The 19,403-nt window shown below is 49.6% G+C and overlaps 1 protein-coding gene across 6 annotated transcripts in view; it reads left to right on the top strand.

Annotated features, from left to right (window-relative positions):
* The first annotated feature begins 48 nt into the window (after positions 1 to 48).
* Positions 49 to 19,403, top strand: part of NADSYN1 (NAD synthetase 1) — a 57,676-nt gene continuing 38,321 nt past the window's right edge. The window contains exons 1-5 of one of the 6 annotated variants that reach the window (XM_054524131.2): positions 49 to 430; positions 6,702 to 6,762; positions 10,012 to 10,128; positions 15,033 to 15,086; positions 15,653 to 15,742. In XM_054524131.2, coding sequence (XP_054380106.1) covers positions 292 to 430; positions 6,702 to 6,762; positions 10,012 to 10,128; positions 15,033 to 15,086; positions 15,653 to 15,742 — 461 coding nt within the window. In that variant the 5' untranslated portion in view covers positions 49 to 291. Of the gene's footprint in view, positions 431 to 4,734; positions 4,934 to 6,701; positions 6,763 to 10,011; positions 10,129 to 15,032; positions 15,087 to 15,652; positions 15,743 to 19,403 lie in introns of those variants that run through there. The other 5 variants (XM_054524134.2, XM_054524132.2, XM_024254882.3 and 2 more) reach the window with 5 other exon arrangements.

Raw genomic sequence — 19,403 nt, 5'->3', positions numbered from 1 at the left:
GCACGCCCGGCGGCTCCGCGCCCCGCGATTGGCCGAGGAGCCTGAGCTGACTCCGGGCCCACCGCGCCCGCCACTCGGCAGCGGTCGGACTCGAGATTGACGGCCGAGGCCCCGCCCTGCCGCCCCACCGCCCTGCCCCGGTCCTAGTGGGTGGGCGCAGCCTCCCGCGCCTCTTCGGGATCCGAGCGAACCTGCTGGGGGTGGGGCGGGGCGGAGTGGCCACGTGGGCCGCGCGGAGAACGCGCCAGGCTCATCACCTGGATCATCGTGCCTCAGTTTCCCCCTCGGCAAATGGGGCTTCAGCGGCTCGCGACGCACATTGATGGAGCGTATGTCCAGGCGCCGGTGCACCGCAAGGAGCAAAACAGACACAGTCCTTGGTCCCAGGGCTCACGTCCTGGGGCGAAGAGGATCCTCCATAAACGATCAGGTAAACACATGGGTGTCAGGGAAGGCTCGACGCTGGGAGACCGCCAAAGTGACCCGAGATGGAGTCTGGGTGGCCTGCTTATTAGGGTGGCACACCTGTGCGAGGACGGGAGGGGAGGGAGCAGCAGGACTGGGCAAAGGGAGAAGCTGAGCAAGAGTGCGAGCCGGACGCACGGGCCACGTTGCGAGGGCATGACCTGGGGCGAGGCAGCCCTGGAGGTGGGGGCAGCTGAAGGTGTCTGCTGACCCCACACCCAACAGCTCGCGTAACAGGCCTTACTTACTGGCAGAGCGATCTAGTTGCCACGTCTCTGTGGCCCTCAGACAGACATCATGTTTTCTTTTTTCCCTGCACCTTTTTGTTTTGAAAAATGTTCAGCATACAAACAAGTTGAACGTAAAGTGAACACGCAGATTCCTAGATTCAGCAGGGGTGAGCAGGTGGCCACGTTTCATTTCTCTCCCTCTCTGTTTATATATGTGTATTTTTCTTTTTTCCTCCCCACTCAGCCCCCACCATTAGCTGCAGATACCGTGATACCCCCCTCCCAAATACTTAGCTATCCAACTCCTTAAGAAGAACCTCCTATATTACCAAAATACAATGACCACATCAGTTCAATGCTATTATCTATTCTCCATCTCCGGTTTCCCCCGGTTGTCCCAATAATGCCCTTTACAGCCCTTTTGTTATTGTTGTTTGGTTTTGCTTTTTTGAGATGGGGGTCTCTGTCACACAGGCTGGAGTGTAGTGGCACGATCGCAGCTCATTGCAGCCTTGAACTGCTGGGCTCAAGGGATTCTCTTCCCTCACCCTCCTGAGTAGCTGGGACTACAGGAGCACACCACCACATGCTATTTTTTTTTTTTTTTTTTTTTTTTTTTGGTAGAGACTGGGAGTTCTCACTATGTTACCCAAGCTGGTCTCGAACTCCTGGGCTCAAGCGATCCACCCACCTTGGCCTCCTACAGTGCTGGGACTACAGGTGTGAAGCTCTGCCCTACAGCCCTTTTTTAAACCCCAGGATCTAATCAGGGAGCCACACTGTGCATTCAGGCTATGTACTTTTTTTGGCAGGATAATATACTACATAGAGCATGTTTTATCTTGTCAGAAGGCTGTCAACCTGAAATAACCAAACGGGTCAGAATTTAGCTTAAAGAGAGTTTATTTAAGTGTATAAAGTTTGAAGACAGGCTGCCTGGGAAGCACAGATTTTAAAGAATGGAAATCAGTATTTTGAAGTGTGGATGTTTGGGATCATTTATGCAGACAAATTTTAGGAAAGTTTAAAAGAATTTTACATCTTTTTTATGCATAAAGTTATAATCTGACCAGTTGAGGTGGTCTTTTTTGGGGGGAGGGTAAATTTAACATTTTACACTGAAGATGTAGGAGTCTGGTCTAAGTATGGGATAATAAGAGACAATCTATAATAAAGATCAGTAATTAAAAGGGGAGGAGGCCTGGTCTATGGTCTCTCGTAGTCATTTATAAAACATAAATGATAAAGAAAAACACTAGCCTATAATCTAAAAGACAAAATTACAAACATGCTATGTGACCCAGTTTCTAGGACTTAACTTCCCTCTTGACATAATAAATTTATTTATTTTTATTTATTTATTTAAAGGCAAGATCTTGCTCTGTTGCCCAAGTTGACATAATAAATGTCAAGAGTCCTAAAACTTTCTTTTTTAAGACAACATATCACTGTGCTCCATGATTGATAGCGGGGCTCAGTGGTTTCTGCCAGAAGTCTCCATTTTTCCTTTTGTTATTAATGAGTAATTGGTGCAGTGATACTTTGAGACTGTAAATACGCTGTTCCCAAATGACCTTTCACCCAGTGAACTAGCATTTAATGAGGACTCTTGCCTGAATCCCTTATTTCTTGGGACAAAGTGTTAATTTTCTAATTTTATCATTCCCTCAACATTTATTAATAAATTATTTATTAGCAAGCATTCTCCTATAGGGATTTCCTCTTTGATTTATTTTTTATCAGTATGCCCTAATGGATTTAGCTGACTGAGTTGCGATCATTACTGTATTGTCCTATATTTGGCTAACGGGAGCCCCTTCAAATTGGCTTCTTTTTTCAAATGACATGTCCCTACCATCCTTTGAGTACTTACTTATTTTCTGGGACAACCATATGTTCAAGGATCCTCCCCTTTTCCGCCCAGGCCTGGCATCAGCAATTGTTGGCAGGAGATAATTTGAGCAGATCGTGTGGATTTCAGAAGCATGAAAACTACTGTGAGGATTAAATAAGTTAGCATGTATAACATCTGGTGCTTTTGTGGAGTTTCCAAATTGTCATGAACAAGCATTACTTTATAGGCAGGAAAAAAGTGATTCAAAATGTGAAAACGGGTACATGTACATAAGGTAAAAATAAAATCCTAAGCCCCCCATTGACCAAAGAGACCGTCTCCTGACCAAGGGGACACCAGAAAAACCTTAACACTGAGTTCCCAGACATGACGGGATGGGAGGTCAGACGCGCCTGGTAATAGCCCCCTGTTTTAGAGTTTGGACATCACAACTGGCCAGCATTCATGTTAAAACAGAGATCGTAAGACTGACAGAACAGACTCTGTGGCAATAAGATACCAAATTATAAACAGGACCCAAAGCCATGCTAGGAAAGGGTAAGTCAGGCACCCCACACTTAGAGAATAAACTATGTTCTAACAGCCACAAGGCTTTCTGTTTCTCTATTAGCCAAACACACACTAGCCTTGGGATAGGCAGTATTAAAACAATTGCAGCTCCACTAGGTGCCGACTAACTGACTCTGTTTCACCAGCCATAACAGCGGTGATTGGACAAGAGACTGATTTCGGTGACTTTCTCCTGATAAGAGACCACCGACCAGCTGACCCCGCCGACCAGCTGACCCGTTTATAGAGAGAGATGATGCATCTGCATGCCTTTGTGTCCTGAAAAGACCTTTTGCCATAAAGGCCCTAATTGTAAGATGTGTAAATGTTAAGTCTCCACCCCAAAGTGAACATGGGTCATATATTACATGCTTTGCTCAATAAGAGGGCATGTATCAGGACCGCCTTCATGAATATTCATAGCTCCTCCTGTAACCTGTTGAATATGTATGTTTAGCCAATCCCTTCAGCATAGCGCTCCTGCCCCAACCCCTCCTCCTTGGAAGTGCCTGTCTCTGGCCTTGGCTGGAGACAGATTCCCAGCCTCACAACCGTTTACAAGAAATAAAGCCTTCTCTTTTTCCAAATTTGTAAATTGTGTGTTTTTAAACTAACATGAATGACAGAAGGAAGGATGGCCTCTTCAAGCAAGGATGGTGAGGCAGTTATTTATATGGGGGAAAAATGGATTCTACCGTGGGTGGACTAAAGAGGAAATGTGAAAAAATAAAAAGTGAGAAACTGCTGGTAGTGAATCGGTGCAAGCGCCCTGGAGAAGAGACTTGGCAATATTTAGTAAAGTCAAACAGCACGAACCCTACTACTCCGCAAAGCTGCTGCAGGAACTGGCGGAACGAGGCCACAAAGGAAACCTTGCCGGAAAGGAAATTGCAGTATTGCTTGTGTGCGTGCGTCTGTTGGCAAAAAGCTGCTAATAACTTCAATGCCCATCTGCTATTGAATAAACCTGCTTTACTCCTACAATGGAATACCAAACTGCAGAAAAATAATTAAAAGAACGTATCTCATATTACAGGGGAAAAAATCAAGTTGCAGAAGCACATTCAAGTGCAGTTCCTGTAGTTTCAGAAAAGGCAAGCAGTGCGCTACCTGCGCTACTTACACACGTGGTACAGGAGTGAAAGGGGCAGGAGAGGGTTCCCAAGAATTCAGCGCCATCCGCCCAGGAAGGTGGGATTCCCAGCACGGAGAATCGATTGCTATCGTCTGCGGTCCCGCGGGCACGATGGAGCGCTCCTACTGTACTCTCCACTTTTGGTGTATTTGGAACGTTTCATGCCGTATTAAAATAAAACATGGCTAAGCTGGTTGTGGGGTGGCGGTGTGGGATAAAATGGAGGGGTGCTGCAGCTGGGCGGTGAGCCCCCTGCACCTGTGCGCCTGGACGGGTTTGCTCGCGAGGGCCGGGGCGGGGCCGGGGCCCGGGACGTGGGTGGAGCCGGGACGGGGGCGGGGCCCTTCGCGGTGCCGTGAACTCTGCGGCCACCTCGCTGCGCAGGCGCTGTCGTGAGCTCCTCAGACGGGGCGGGGCGATCCGTAGGCAGGGCCTGACGCCGCAGTTCTCCTTGGCCGGAGCCTCAACGGATGGGCGGGGCGGATGGGCGGGGAGGGGCGGGGAGGGGGCGGGGCCGGGCAACCCGGAAGGTCCGGTGCCCGAGCCACCTACCTCGCTGGGACCCGGGTCTTGCTGTTCCCTGCTGGCCTCCTGCCCAAGCGACTGCGGCCAGGATGGGCCGGAAGGTGACCGTGGCCACCTGCGCACTCAACCAGTGGGCCCTTGACTTCGAGGGCAATTTTCAAAGGATTTTAAAGAGTGAGTCTGGGGCGGCGGGGGCACCGGTTTGGGGTGGCGCACGGGTACCGTGGCTGGGCCCAGACTTGCCCGTGGCGTGCTCACAGCCTTGTCCTGGGAACCTCGCGGCCCTGGGCATGGGATCAGGTGAGATAATGGGCAATGACCCCGCCAGTGGTACGTGCTCAGGTCCTCGTCGGGAAGTGAGTGTTTATAGTTCCTGGGGACAAGCGATGTACAAGGCGGGGTTAAGAAAAGTCTGGAGGTTTAGGCGGGAGGCCTGGGGATGTACCCGTGTTCTGATATCTCTGGGGTCCCGTGGCTGGGGCTGAGCTGCCCATTCTCGGAGATATCTAAGTTGGACAGAATGGCTGCCCACTGGCGGGGATGGTGTGCAGAGAACAGAGATTGATGGTCTCTGGTCCCCGTGGGCCTTCCTGGTGGGTGCGCATTGGGAGAAGGCATCCCAGAAAGGGGAGTAGAAAAAGACGCCTGTCATCCCAGCACTTTGAGGGGGTTGGGGGGGTGGAGATCACCTGAGATCAGGCGTTCAAGACCAGCCTGGCCAACATGGTGAAACACCGCCTCTACTAAAAATACAAAAATCAGCCGGGTGTGGTGGCCTCGAAGATAGGGTGTGGTTGTTGAAAGGTCACCATCTAATTTTCGTTCATACGGACGCACCGTGGAGGATGAAAAGTTAAACTATTACACCTGCACCTAAATGGGCAAGCCTGCAGGTGTAGTCAGGTTGCAGCTTGTCTTGCACTGGTCTGCTGACTGCAAGAGCCTTTGCCAGAAACAATAGAAACAGAATGCTTCGAGAGATGGCATCTAATCAGTATGTGCCCTGGATTATTATTATGATTATTATTATTTGACATGGACTCTCACTCTGTTGCCCAGGCTGGAGTGCAGTGGTGCCATCTTGGCTCACTGCAGTCTCTGCCTCCTGGGCTCAAGCGATTCTCCTGCCTCAGCCTCCTGAGTAGCTGGGATTACAGGCGTCTGCCACCACGCATGGCCAATTTCTGTATTTTTAGTAGAGACGAGGTTTCACCATGTTGGCCAGGCTGGCCTTGAACTCCTGACCTCAAGTGATCCACCTGCCTTGGCCTCCCAAAGTGCTGGGATTCCAGGCATGAGCCACCGCAGCCAGTGGTTTTTTATTTTTTATTATTTTTTGTTAATATCAACCTGCTTTCACCTCATTTGCTCAGAGCAAATCCAGTTGGACTGAAGAAGGCTTGGTGGCCAGAGCTAAGTTTCCACTCTGCCAGCCTCTCCTCCCTAGGTGCTTGTTGGAAGCTGCTGCCCAAGACCAGTAAGCCAATGGTGCCTGACAGTGGCGCCAATGGTGCCTGACAGTGGCACCACTGCTGGATCGTAATCCTCCAAGTCCTTTTTCCTCTAGATGGTGTTGGGCATTTCCTTGTTAATAAACTACTAGGGTGTGACTTCTTCCTCTTCCTCTGCCTCCTCCATAGTGCTAAGGGTCAGCTCTGCAAGCCCTCCCTGTTTCTCATTTCCTGCAGATATAAGCAGGTATATGCAAGTATAAGCAGGTGCAGGCGTACTCATGTGTATACAGGTGTATACAGGTGTATGCTGCCCTCTGCTGCCAGGCTGTCAACAGGAAGCCTGACTGCATCCGGTCTGGGAAAGCACAGAGCATTTTTGTTGTTTGTTTTTTGTTTTTAGCCTACCTACTGCAGCAGGTTATTTCATCTGTCTTTGAATGTATAGGTGCTGAAATTGCTCCATTTTCTTTTTCTCTCTGTACTTATAGGTATTGAAATTGCCAAAAACAGAGGAGCAAGATACAGGCTTGGACCAGAGCTGGAAATATGGTGAGAACAGACACAGACATCCTGGGGTGGTCAGCTAGCGATGCCAGCATCAGCTTTCCCCACCTGAGAAGGCAAGGAAGGAGCAGGGACAGTCCTGAGAGATGTGGACACGCCACACCTGCTGTTGGGCCTGGTTAATGCCATTGAACACCTGAGCAAGGGCAGGCCCAGGGAGGCTGAATAAGTCTAGATTCCCATGTTGAGTAATTAAAAGAACTGACTTTTACCAGATTAAGGCCAATTTCAAAGTTGGGCTGCTTCTGTGTTACCACTGCCCTTTTGCTGTGGTCTGAATGTTTGCATCCCTGCAAAATTCATATGTTGAAACCTAACCACGAGGTGATGGAATTAAGAGATGAGGCCTTTGGCAGGTGATTGAGTCATGAGGGTGGAGCCTTCATGAATGGGATTAGTGCCCTTACAAGAGAGGCCCAAAGGAGCTTGTTGGCCCCTTCTACCATGTGAGGACACAGAGAAGGAGAGAACCAGTCCTCACCAGATACCAAATCTGCCAGCGCTTTGATCGTGGGCTTCCCAACCTCCAGAACTGTGAGCAATACATTTCTGCTGTTGATAAATTACCCAGTCCAAGGTGTTTTGTTATAGCAGCCTGAAGGACCAAGACATCTTCCCAGGTTTTCATTCCGTGATCTCAGAATCTTTCCACAAGCAAGCATAGGTCGTCTTTTCTTATATGCCTTTTTGTAAAAATCTGGAAAACTGATTGCTTATTTCCCTTCTTGTCCCTTGAAAACAAACAAACAAACAAACAAACAATGAGTAGCCACAATGTAAGTCTCTTGTAAGCAATAGTCTTTTCTCATTTTGGATGTCAGCTGCCATCTGTGCTCTGCTAGTTTCCCGTTGGTCTTTAGGCCTCTGACCCGTTGTGGAATCTGGAAGTCGCTCTTCAGTCTTTGTCCCCTGCCTTAGTGTGTGTTCTTGCTTCTGGACTTAGAGTAAGCAGGAACTGTCTTCTCTTAGGAGGTTTTGTGTGAGTCCAGAGGTATCTTTCTCTAAGTCCTTGCAAGTTCCTTTCCTTCATTAGGTTGATTTCTCTCCTTAGAATACCACCTTCAGATAGGGCTGTTTTTCCCATAATATCCAAGAATGTTTACTTTGTTCTTTAATTTGTCTTCATTTGATTGATTCTTTAAGGAATTCTTCACCTCAGTGCCAAGGGATCTAGGGTTCTGGGTTGTCTGATATCACAAAGCTTCGATCCTCTCCTGGCCCCATGGCTGCATCTTCTCCTGGGCTGGACTCAAGGCCTGATCATCTCGTGAGCCTAACCTCTCCTGGGCTGGTTTGAGGGCCTGATCCTCATGTCCTGTCTGCTGCTTGCCCTGGAGGAGCTGCAGTGGTGACAGCCCAGTCCCCCTGCCTGATGTTGCCCAGATGCTTAGAGTTTACGTCTTCTTTTCTTTCTTCATCCTAGTCTCTCTTCTATAAAAGTTGCATCCACCTCTCTCTTTCCTCCAAATATGGAGCTGTTTCATTTTAAAAGTGGGAGGATGTCTAACTGAAGGCCGCTGGGATGGAATATTTGCATCCAGCAGGGACAGGGGCCCAGCTGAGCAGGTCTCCACATAGCTTACAACCTGCCGAGCAGGCTCCTATGAAATATTCCAACAACTTACAGAGAGGAAACCGAGGCAGGAGAGGAGGGACATCACTTCACTGAGCACACCGCCTCTTGTTCTTACTGGTTAGAGGTCCAGCACCTGATACACAGGGAGGGCCCAGTGGCTCTAGTGCAGGCTGACTTGTGGACCAGAGACCCTCTCACCTAGAAAAGTCAGCTGTTTCCTTTGAGCCGGTGCTGGAAGCTTTGGAAAGGGAAAGCTACCACCCAAATGGCCCCAGGACCAGCCCCTGCTGCTGACCCGCCGAAGGGGTGAGAGGCCTCTGGTCGCTGGACACCATGCAGCAGGACGTGTGGTGTTATGACGTTATTTGGTTTCACATGAGGGCCAGGACGCCAACAGGGCGTGAAAACCCATGAAACCGATCCGTTGGAGGAGAAAGGACATCTCAGGACTCCGTTCCCTACTGGGGCATCTCCTGGATGCCTTTTCTGTCTGAGAACTGGGCTTTTCCTCTTAGCAGAGCCAAGGCAGACAGCAGTGCTTTCCCAGATACTGAAAGTCACAATTGCTGGTTTTGGGGTTTATGCAGGTGTGTGTGAGGTTTGCCGGGCATTTGAAGTGTGCCTTCCAGGCTGATGTGTAGTAGAAAGGAGAACTTCTTGAAGAGTTATAAGTGTTCCACAAATACTCTATATTTTATTATGGGAACCCCAATACTAAGAAACCCAGCCTTTGCATTTAATGACACTACGGATTATTGAATTAATTCCTGTGGCTGCCGAAACAGATAGAAACAAACTAGAGGCTTAAAGCAACAGAAATTTCTTCTCTCACAGTTCAGGAAGCCGGAAGTCCAAAATCAGGATGGCAGCAGGGTCTGGCTCCCTCTGAAGGCTCTTAGGGAGGGTCCCTCGTGCCTTTCCCAGCTCCTGGTGGTTCCAGGTGCTCCTTGGCTTGTGGCCTCATTGCTCCCGTCTCTGCCTCCGTCCTCACGTTGCCTCCTCATGTTCTCCTTGTCTCTCCTTTCCTTTCTCTTACAAGGACACTTGTCATTGGATTTAGGCCCCCCTGCAAAAGCCAGGGTGATCTCATCTTGGGATACTTAATTTAGTTACATCAGCAGACTCTTCTTCTAAAATAAGGTCACCTTCGCAGGTTTCTAAGGTTGGGATGTGGACAGACCCTTTTGGGGTCCATCATTCAGCCGACTACAAGCCCCTGTAGCAAGAAACGCAGGGGCAGCTTTGTGGGTGGTTTTTCTGAATGGTTATTAGTGATCTTCTTTGCCAAAGAATGGATTTCTGTGGGTCCAGCTTTGTTTCTTTGAGGTTCTTTTCTTGTAGATCAGTGTCATTTGGGCCATATTAATGGTTACAAGGAAACCCAAGGGCAGGCACTTCCTGATATGAGAGTTTTTTTGTAGTAACTTAAAACTCAGAGAGAGAAGCAGGGGCCGTGCTCTTCACTTTCAGTACAGCACATCTGGCTGTGGCAGTGGGTCTTATGCTGGCTGCTCATTGGAATCACCTGGAAGGCTTTGAGAAAACACCTGAGCCCCGGCCCCCAGACACGTTCAGACTGGACTGGCCTGGCCCACAGGCCCTGCCCCTCCCCGGTCACCTGAGTTGTTTCTGGAGCTCACTTTCTCACTTCTCTGCAGCGGCTACGGATGTTGGGATCATTATTACGAGTCGGACACCCTCTTGCACTCGTTTCAAGTCCTAGCGGCCCTTCTGGAGTCTCCCGTCACTCAGGACATCATCTGCGACGTGGGGATGTAAGTGCCAGTGTGAGTGTGGAAGGGCAAGCCCGGGACAAAGGCAAGCTCAAGGGCGTGACCCACCCAACCGGCCTCCATCCAGGGTATGGAACATCCACGTGTCCAGGGATACGAAAGCCCTTATGCTTGAAAAGTGGGTTTTGTTCCTATCTCAGCCCCGTAAGCCACCTCATTTTCCCTGCAAGGAGGGAGCTCCTGGAAGCAGGATGTGTCAGTTCTTCCAGAAAGTCCTGTGCACACATCAGCAGACTCTGCACAAAGGGGAATGCAGCATTCACCCCACCCCGTGCAGAGAGTTTGACTCACATCGCAGGGAGCCCTGGGGCTCGTTCCATGTCCACATGTTGCCACATGGTTCCCATGTCCTAGGCTGCATATGTGTAGCTCCACAAGGAGGGCCTCTGCATGCTCCATGCTGGTGTCTGTGCTGTGCCCTGCATAGCTGGTCCCCTATGGAGGCCTCTGCTGGCACTGTGCTGGTGTCTGTGCTGTCCCTGCATAGCCGCCCGTATGGAGGCCTCTGTGTGCACTGTGCTGGTGTCTGTGGCGCACTCTACATAGCTGTCCCCTATGGAGGCCTCTGCATGCTCCATGCTGGTATCTGTGCTGTGCCCTGCATAGCCGGTCCCCTATGGAGGCCTCTGCATGCTCCATGCTGGTGTCTGTGCTGTGCCCTGCATAGCCGGTCCCCTACGGAGGCCTCTGCTGGCACCGTGCTGGTGTCTGTGCTGTCCCTGCATAGCCGCCCGTATGGAGGCCTCTGTGTGTACTGTGCTGGTGTCTGTGTTGTGCCCTGCATAGCCGGTCCCCTGTGGAGGCCTCTGCACATGCTGTGCTGGTGTCTGAGCCCTGCTTTGAATAGCCGGCTCCCTATGGAGGATGCTGTGCTGCACTCTTCATAGGTGGTCCCCGATGGAGGCCTCTGCGCACACTATGCTGGTGTCTGTGCTGTGCCCTGCATAACCGTCCCCTGTGGAGGCCTCTGTGTGCGCTCTGCTGGTTGTCTGTGCCGCACTCTGCATAGCCGTCCCCTATGGGGACATGTTCTGCTGGTGTCTGCCGCGCTCTGCATCACCATCCCCTGTCACTGAGCCTCGCATCGAGTCCTTTACGTCTCCTTCAGCCCCGCCTCATCCGGCATGGACGTGGCACCTCGACTTGCTTCTTCTTTGGCATCTGCCTGGCACATACTCTCCCGCCACTCGCGTGTGACCCTCACCGTGACATTTGTGGAGTGGGGCCTCTTCTAAGCAGCACATGGATGGGAGTTTTAGTGCTCTGTTCACATGGATGATGCTGATTGGTCCTGTGGACTCTCTTAGTTTCCCTTTGCTGCTGTGAGGAATTTCCATGGACACAAAACACACAAGCAACACCAGTCTTTTATCTAATGGTTCTGAAGGTCAGAAGTAAAGGGATCAGTGGGTCAGCAGCAAGCCTGGTTCCTTCCGGAGACACTCCAGGAGGATCTGTGTCCCTGCCTTCTCTAGCTTCCCTGGCCTATGGCCCCTCCCAGCTGTGACATCACCCCGACCCCCACTTCTGTTGTCGCAGCTCCTCCTCTGACCCTCCCTCTTATGGGGACCCTTGCCATTATGCTGGCTGGCCCAGATTGTCCAGAATCATCTCCCATCTCAAGGCCTGTCACCTCATCACCCCTGCAACGTCTCAGGTAACATAACACAGTCGCAGGCTCCAGCAGTTAGGATGGGAACATCTTTGAGGGGCTGAGAGTCAGAAGACCACAAGGACTTACTCTATTCACTTCACCAAGTTTTCTACTCATTAGGTTTTCTTTTTTTTGTTTGTTTTTGTTTTTGTTTTTGTTTGTTTGAGACAGATTCTCACTCTGTTGTCCAGGCTGGAGTGCCATGGTGCAGTCCTGGCTCACTGCAGCCTCGACCTCCTGGGCTCAAGTGATCCATCCACCTCAGCCTCCTGAGTACCCGGAACTACAGGTGCACACCAGCACACCTGGCTAATTTTTTTTTTTATTTTTTGTAGAGACAGGGTCTCGCTATGTTGCCCAGGCTGGTTCTTTTTGAGTTTTGTCTTTTTGTTGGTTCATTTTTGCTCAAACTTTTCCTCTGCTGACTTTGAATTCATAATCCTCTTTTCATTTTTCTACTTTTTACACTTAAAATTGCAACCATCATATTTGAAGGTATTTTTTCTTTTGAAATCTAGCGTTTTTCTGGATTGGAGGCTCCATTGAACAAAACAAGAGTTTTATCATAATGTCATTGATAACTTCCATCCTGCATTGTTTCTTCAAACGATCCTCCAGGAAGAGGGTGCTGAGTTGGGTTCCCACCCTCTGTGGTTGGAGGTGCACCATCCTTAGTTCTGCTCCACAAGGGGTTCGCTTTTATAAACAAAATAAAAAAACAGAGTGGTGAATAATTTTTTTAAAAACGACTGTCTTATTTATTTGCTTTGCTCACTTACTGAGTTGAACTTTTTTTTGTTTGTTGGTGATTTATAACACTCTTCGAGAGTTACCTGGTTTTTTGCCTACAACTGTTTGTGCCTCATTTATTTTGAGTCCTTTATATGTGAAACATGTCAGTCCATTCCCACGTAAGGTAAAAATCCTTTTCCTGGTGCATTGTTTGGTGTGTGACTTTGTTTTACGTGTTCAGTGGTAAAATGGTCACGTAGTGAAAGCGCTGCCCTGATCTGCTTTAGTTTGTTTCTGAGTTTGTTCTAGTGGCTTACTCCACTTAGAGATCAGATATTCACGGAGGGCCCGTATTTTATTTAGAACATCTGTTTCTCTCACACTCTGAGCACACTTTGTCTAAGTGAGAACAAGTTTGTGTTCGTCAGGCATCTTCCATGGCAAGAACAGGAGCAAGAGAGAGAGGGGTGAGGTGCTACACACTTTTTTATTTATTTTTATTTATTTCTTTTTGAGACAGAGTCTCGCTCTGTCACGCAGGCTGGAGTGCAGTGGTGCGACCTCAGCTCACTGCAACCTCTGCCTCCCGGGTTCGAGCGATTCTCCTGCCTCAGACTCCCAAGTAGCTGGGACTACAGGCATGCACCACCACACCCGGCTAATTTTTGTATTTTTAGTAGAGACGGGGTTTCATCATGTTGGTCAAGCTGGTCTTGAACTCCTGACCTTGTGATCTGCCTGCCTCAGCCTCCCAAAGTGCTGGGATTACAGGCATGAGCCACTGCACCCAGTCGCTACACACTCTTAAAACGACCAGATCTCATGAGAACCCACTCACTCACTGTCAGGGGAACAGCACGGAGGGGACGGTGCCAACCCGTTCATAAGAACTCCACCCCCACCAAGCCCCACCTCCAATGCTGGGGATTACAGCTGGACATGAGATTTGGTGGGGTCCTGGATCCAGAACACATTGGAGAGGAACAGAAGCCATGATGGAGTGAGTCGCTTGTGGTGGCCGCAGCCAGGACCGGGTCAGGCAGTGGTGCCCCTGCATGCATCTTGCCCTTTCTTCCCAATTTTTGGGAAGAAGAATCAAGGCTGGTGTCAACCAGAAATAAAATTCTAAGACGCTCCCAACCTTTTGAATGAACCGCTTCTCTCAGAGGGGCCCTCCAAGGTTAACCTGAAAGACTGGTTCAGGCCATGACGGGGAGTCGGGGGTGATCGGGGGTCGGACAGGCCTCATTTACCCTCCTCCCTTTTGGAAAAGCCGACCAGCATGAGCATCAACACAGACCTTAAGTCTCATAAGAAACATTTACAGTCTGTTCTATCTGAAGCCTGCTACTTGGAGGTTTCATCTACATCATAAAACTTCGGTCTTCACAACCCACTATCATAACCCAGACATTCCTTCTGTTGATAATAACTCTTTCAACCAATTGCCAATCAGAACTGTTTAAATCCACCTATGGCCTGGAAGCCCGTCCCTGGCCCCCTCGAGTTGGTCCCACCTTTCCAGTTCAAGCAGTGCCCATCTCATATGTATTGAGTGACGTCTTCTGTCTCCCTGAAATGTGGACAAGCAGGCTGTGCCCTGACCACCGCGGGCACGTGTGGTTAGGACCCCCTTGGGCTGTGTCAGGAGTGTGTCCTTCACCTGGGCAAAATAAATGTTCTAAATGGACTGAGACCTGTCTCAGATACTTTTGGGTTCACACCGGTTACTTAGCCAGTGGCAAAAGGCTGGAATCGGAACTCCACACCATCCACGTTAGGTTTTTCTTCCCCCAAAACACTTTTGCTGTCGGATCACACCCCTGGCAGGCGCCTGTGCTTCTCTTCGACACTGCCTCCTCTCAGCGCCCCTGTGAGGGTCATCTTCCCCTTGTGCTGCCCTGCTCTGGCCCGAGCCTCCTGTCAGGTCACTCTGGTCCCCACTCGAGTGCCCCCAGCCAGGCCGCCCTCTCCTGCTGTGGTCCCCTCATCTGCAGGGGGAGATGATAGGGTGTTGGTGAGGTGATGGGAGCATGAAGCCAAGACCCAGTCCTGAGAAAGGGCCAGCCCGGAGCAGCAAATGGAGGGGTTCCACCTGTCCCAGGTGGTGGGTGGAAATGAGCTCAGGGCGGACAGGTGCTGAAAAGTGGATGCCTAAGGTTAGCACAAGGCAATTCGGAGGGAGAAGGGGAGGAGGCAACAGAGGCTGGAACATTCCAGGAGGAGAGGGAAGAACCCTGTGGTGGAATGAATTTGCCCTTCATTGAGAAGAAGCTCCTCTAGGCTTAGAGTCGGTGCTGCCTGGGTGGCAGAACCATCTCGGCTCATTTTAGCTTTGATTTGAGGGTGCCACGGAAGAGCCTCGCAGTTCTCCAAAGGGTTCGGAGGAAGCTTCATATTAAAGTGAAATGCATGGTTCCAGAGCTGCAGCCGCTGCCTCCGCATGCTCTGTGTTTTCATAACCGGGCAGACACGCGTGTACCTCCCCTCTCTCCTGCAGGCCTGTAATGCACCGGAACGTCCGCTACAACTGCAGAGTGATATTCCTCAACAGGTAGGCTCCCTGCCCCCACCCCGGGAGGGTGACTGGGGCCTCTCCCTGGCTCTCAGCCGAGGGCTGCTAGGACCTGTGCTGGTGCCCTGGGGACCTATTACTAGGAAGCTGTTCTGGAAGTGCCTGGGCTCAGTGGAGGCCGATGCACCAGGCAGGTGATCCGGGTGCCTTTGCTTCTCTGGGTCTCAGCCACCACCAAGGCAGGCATCATCAGATATCAGAAAGAGAGAGATGCAGAGGCTGGGGGTGTGGGGACACAGGTCTTTGTGGCCTGGAAGCCAGTCCAGGTGAGCAAGTTCCCTTGGAGCACCTGGTCACCAGCTGCTGGGGAGGTGCACACCTGCTGGGGCTTAGCTGCTTCATCGTTGACAGTCAGAAATGGATGCAGACATGGGGACCCGAGTCATAGAAAGCGGAAGCCCAGAGAAGGAAAGAGATTTGCTCGGGGCCCCGTTCTCAAGCCGACTCTGCACGACATCACCTTGTCCCTTGGTGGCACTGAGCACCGCGAGTGGCACGTTCATCTCAGGAGCCCAGTGTGCACGGCCCTGTTCCCCTGTCTGCAGGAAGATCCTGCTCATCAGACCCAAGATGGCCTTGGCCAACGAAGGCAACTACCGTGAGCTGCGCTGGTTCACCCCGTGGTCGAGGAGTCGGTGAGTTGGGTGTCTGACCGCTCCTGGGATGTGCGTTAAGCACCTCCGCTGTGTGTAGCCTTGGGTCCTGATCATGGGAGTGTTACTGGTGGAGGGTGTCCAGGTTCTTGACATTTTGAACAAAGAATGGGACAAGAAGCACAAACAAAGCAAAAAAAGAATGAAGCAACCAAAGGAGAGAGTGATTGAAAATGAAAGCCCTCTCCACAGGGTGGGCGTGGTCCCAGCAGGGGCTCAGGGCGCGGTTACACAGTGTTCTGGGGTTTACATATCCTCTAGAGGCTTCCCATCGGTTACTTGGTATGCGCCCCATGTAAATGAAGAGGCTGAAGTGAAGTTACAAAGTTATTTACTTGGTGTACGCACTATGCAAATAAAGAGGGTGTTTCCTGTCTGAAGTAGTTACAAAGTTATTTACTTGGTCTTAGAAAGCTGGGGTTTTGGGCCAGGCGTGGTGGCTCACGCCTGTAATCCCAGCACTTTGGGAGGCCGAGACGGGCGCATCATGAGGTCAGGAGATCCAGACCATCCTGGCTAACACGGTAAAACCCTGTCTATACTAAAAATACAAAAAAAATTAGCCAAGCGTGGTGGCGGGCGCTTGTAGTCCCAGCTACTTGGGAGGCTGAGGCAGAGTCAAGATTGTGCCACAGCACTCCAGCCTGAGCGACAGAGTGAGACTCCGTCTCTCAAAAAAAAAAAAAAAAAAAAAAAAAGCTGGGGTTTTTCTGTTTGATTTAGTTCTAGGAAGTGCTTAGGTTCCCTACCCCCAGACCCTATTCTACCTCAGCAGTGTCCCAGATAACGACTAGCTGGGGCCGATGGTGCAGGCAGTAAAGGAATTTACCAAGACAGTTGTAGGTAAAGAGAGGCAGATTTATTAGAGAAAGTATGAAAGTATGTTGCAAGATTGCAACAGGCAGCACAGCAGAGAAGGTGCTGTCTGCAGAGAGACAGGGGCTGGAGGGAAGTTCTATAGCATTGTGCTGGAGGGGGCTACACTGGGGATGAGGTAGAACTGTGGGGGCAACTGCGGAAGGAGGTCGTTGTGCCTGTGGAGGTCATTGTGCCCTCAGAACAACTGTTCATTGTTCTCCACATCTGGGGCCCCATACTCATTGCTTCCTTATTTGATCAGGCCTCTGCAAGTAGAAGATGCACAGAAACATGGACTAGGGTCTCCATCCCCTGGTGCCAGTCCCTTATATGCCTGATTTGATGCTGCTGATTAAATTGTAGCCAGGTTCAGCACAGATCACGTGGAACTCTCAGTCATCAATCAGGGATATCAGTCATGTTAGGTGAAGTGCCACTTCCATCTCGAATGATACTGAATGTCAGGTTTCACATCTTCACCCAGTTGATGTTTGGGTCTTTTTTCATCATGAGGCATCGGCCATGTGTGTCCTCGGGCATTTACTGGCATAGCTGGCCTCCCCACAGATGCTCCCAGTTGTGACAACCAAAAATGTCCCCAGACATTACCAGATGTCCCCTGGGGGGCAAAATTGCCCCAGTTGAGAAATTCTACTTTCTATTTTTATTACAGTTATTTCTGTTTTTTATTGTTGTTGTTGTAAATGGACTCTTTAATATTATATTTTTAAGTGGTTAATATTTTTATATAGGAAAACTTGATTTTTATGTTGCTTTTGTAATTGACTACTTCATTAAATTCTCCTATTGTGTCTGTTGGTTAGTCTGTTGATTTTTGTAGTTTTTCTTTTAAGTTGAACTTATATAATATACACTGAATTTTCCTTTTCCTTTCCAGTATTTACACCTCTTGGTTCGTTTTCTTAACTTTTGTTGGCCAGCATTTCTAGAACAATGTTCTAGATCATTTCTGGAGCAAAATTCTTTGCTAATGGGCAGTTTTGTCTTTTTCCCGACTTTCCTTGGAAAGCTCTTCAAGTTTCTGCATTTGATCTGGGGCTTATATCTGTCTCTAGCTAGTCTTACTTCAGGTTTTTAAAAATTGAGAATGGATGTTGAGTTTATCCCATGTCTTTTTAGCATATGTTGAGGTGAAGATAAAGTAAATCTTTGTTTTCTAATTTCTCCAGAAAAAAAGCGCCATCTTTTGATCCCCTAGGCTGAGCACCTACACTCAGCCACTTGGAGTTTCACTTAACACGTGCCCCCATCCTCAGCCTCTAGACCTCAAGACCACCCCTTTCCCTGTCCCCTGTCTCCCAAGCCTAGTGTTCTGGTGCCCAGGCTCTGTCTGGTGCACTCTGGTCCCTAGTGGGATGATGTGCTGGGCCCGGGAGGTGGTCCAGGTGTGGTCTGCTTCTGGCTCTGCCTCACCCCGCCCTCTAGAGCCTGGTGCTGCCAGACACAGGCTGCAAGGTCTCCATGGGTGGACGGCTTTGCTTCTCGTGGCCACTCTCTTCTACAGGCTCCAAGGCTATAATTTCATCCTCTCTGCCAGCAGAGGCGGAGAGATGTCTGTTGCTGCTCCCTCGCGGTTCACTTTCTGTCTTGCAGGTGGAATCCTTGCCCGCTCTTGTCTGCCACTCACTCCTTTGCTGCTTTGCCGTTTCTGACTCCAGGGCAGTTCCGGAACCGGAATGACCCTCACAACTGAAGCTATTAATATGCCGGATACAATATGTCTGCATTTATGTCTCATTTTCAAATGTGCACCACTGAGCTGGCAGGAAAGTACAGAATACATTGAGCCTAAAAACAGTGAAACCGGAGACCCTGGGAAATGAGGGTAAGACCCTGGGCGCAAAGCTGGCTTTTGCTCCAAGGGTTTCCTACGCCTGGAGACCTTGAGCTTTATTGTTGATAACTTCATGGAACTGGAGGTGGGGGGGTGGGCAGGAGATCCAACAGGAGACACCTCCAAATGCTGTAGCTATAGATGGCTCACACTAAAACCGTGACTGAGACATAAGCCCACTGCGCAGAGAGGAAAGGCTGAACACATGCCTCCCTCAATCTGGTGCTTGGTGGAGGGGGAGAAATGTTGCCTAGAAATTGACAGCCTTTGTGCTGGAAACCTCCCTACCTGTGTAGTATAATAAGACTCAGGAGAAGAAGTTAATTCCATGTGGACCCAAGATGAGTTCAGGAAGTGTCCAGTCTCCAGGCAACAGACCTTCCAGAAGTTACTGTAGCACCTGTAGGAGCTGGGCACAGGCAAACAGACGTCTCTCTGGAGAAATTCACCTTCAATCCAGGCTGCTTCGAATTTCTAGACGTGACATTTAAGGAAAATGAGAAGCTCAGAGTCCAATCATAAAACGTACAAGGAAATAAGGCACAATGAGTCAGAACAGCAAAAAAAATACAGTAGACGCAGATGTGAAAGCTCAACACAGAATGGAAAATAAGTGTTCCTAATACACTGAAGTAAATCAATGAGAAGCTCAAAAGGTAAGAAGCAGCCAATCAGAATTAGAAAAAGAACCAAATAATAATGTGAATGAATAACACGTAAGTTAAACATAGTTGAATAGAAAGGTAGGGAACTGAAAGATAGACCTCTCCCTGCAATTATCCAGAATTTAAGCCTTAAAGAAAATCTGATGAAAACCTAAGAGACATTAAGAAACATGAGAAAAGGGTGAAAGTGGATACCAAGGGTGGAATGCCTGTCTCAGAAGGAGATAATGGAGGTTATAGAGAAGAGGTGGTATTTGAAAGAAAA

Source organism: Pongo abelii, chromosome 9 (assembly GCF_028885655.2).
Source record: "Pongo abelii isolate AG06213 chromosome 9, NHGRI_mPonAbe1-v2.0_pri, whole genome shotgun sequence".
NCBI lineage: Eukaryota > Metazoa > Chordata > Mammalia > Primates > Hominidae > Pongo > Pongo abelii.
This window is presented reverse-complemented; position numbering and strand designations above follow the sequence as displayed.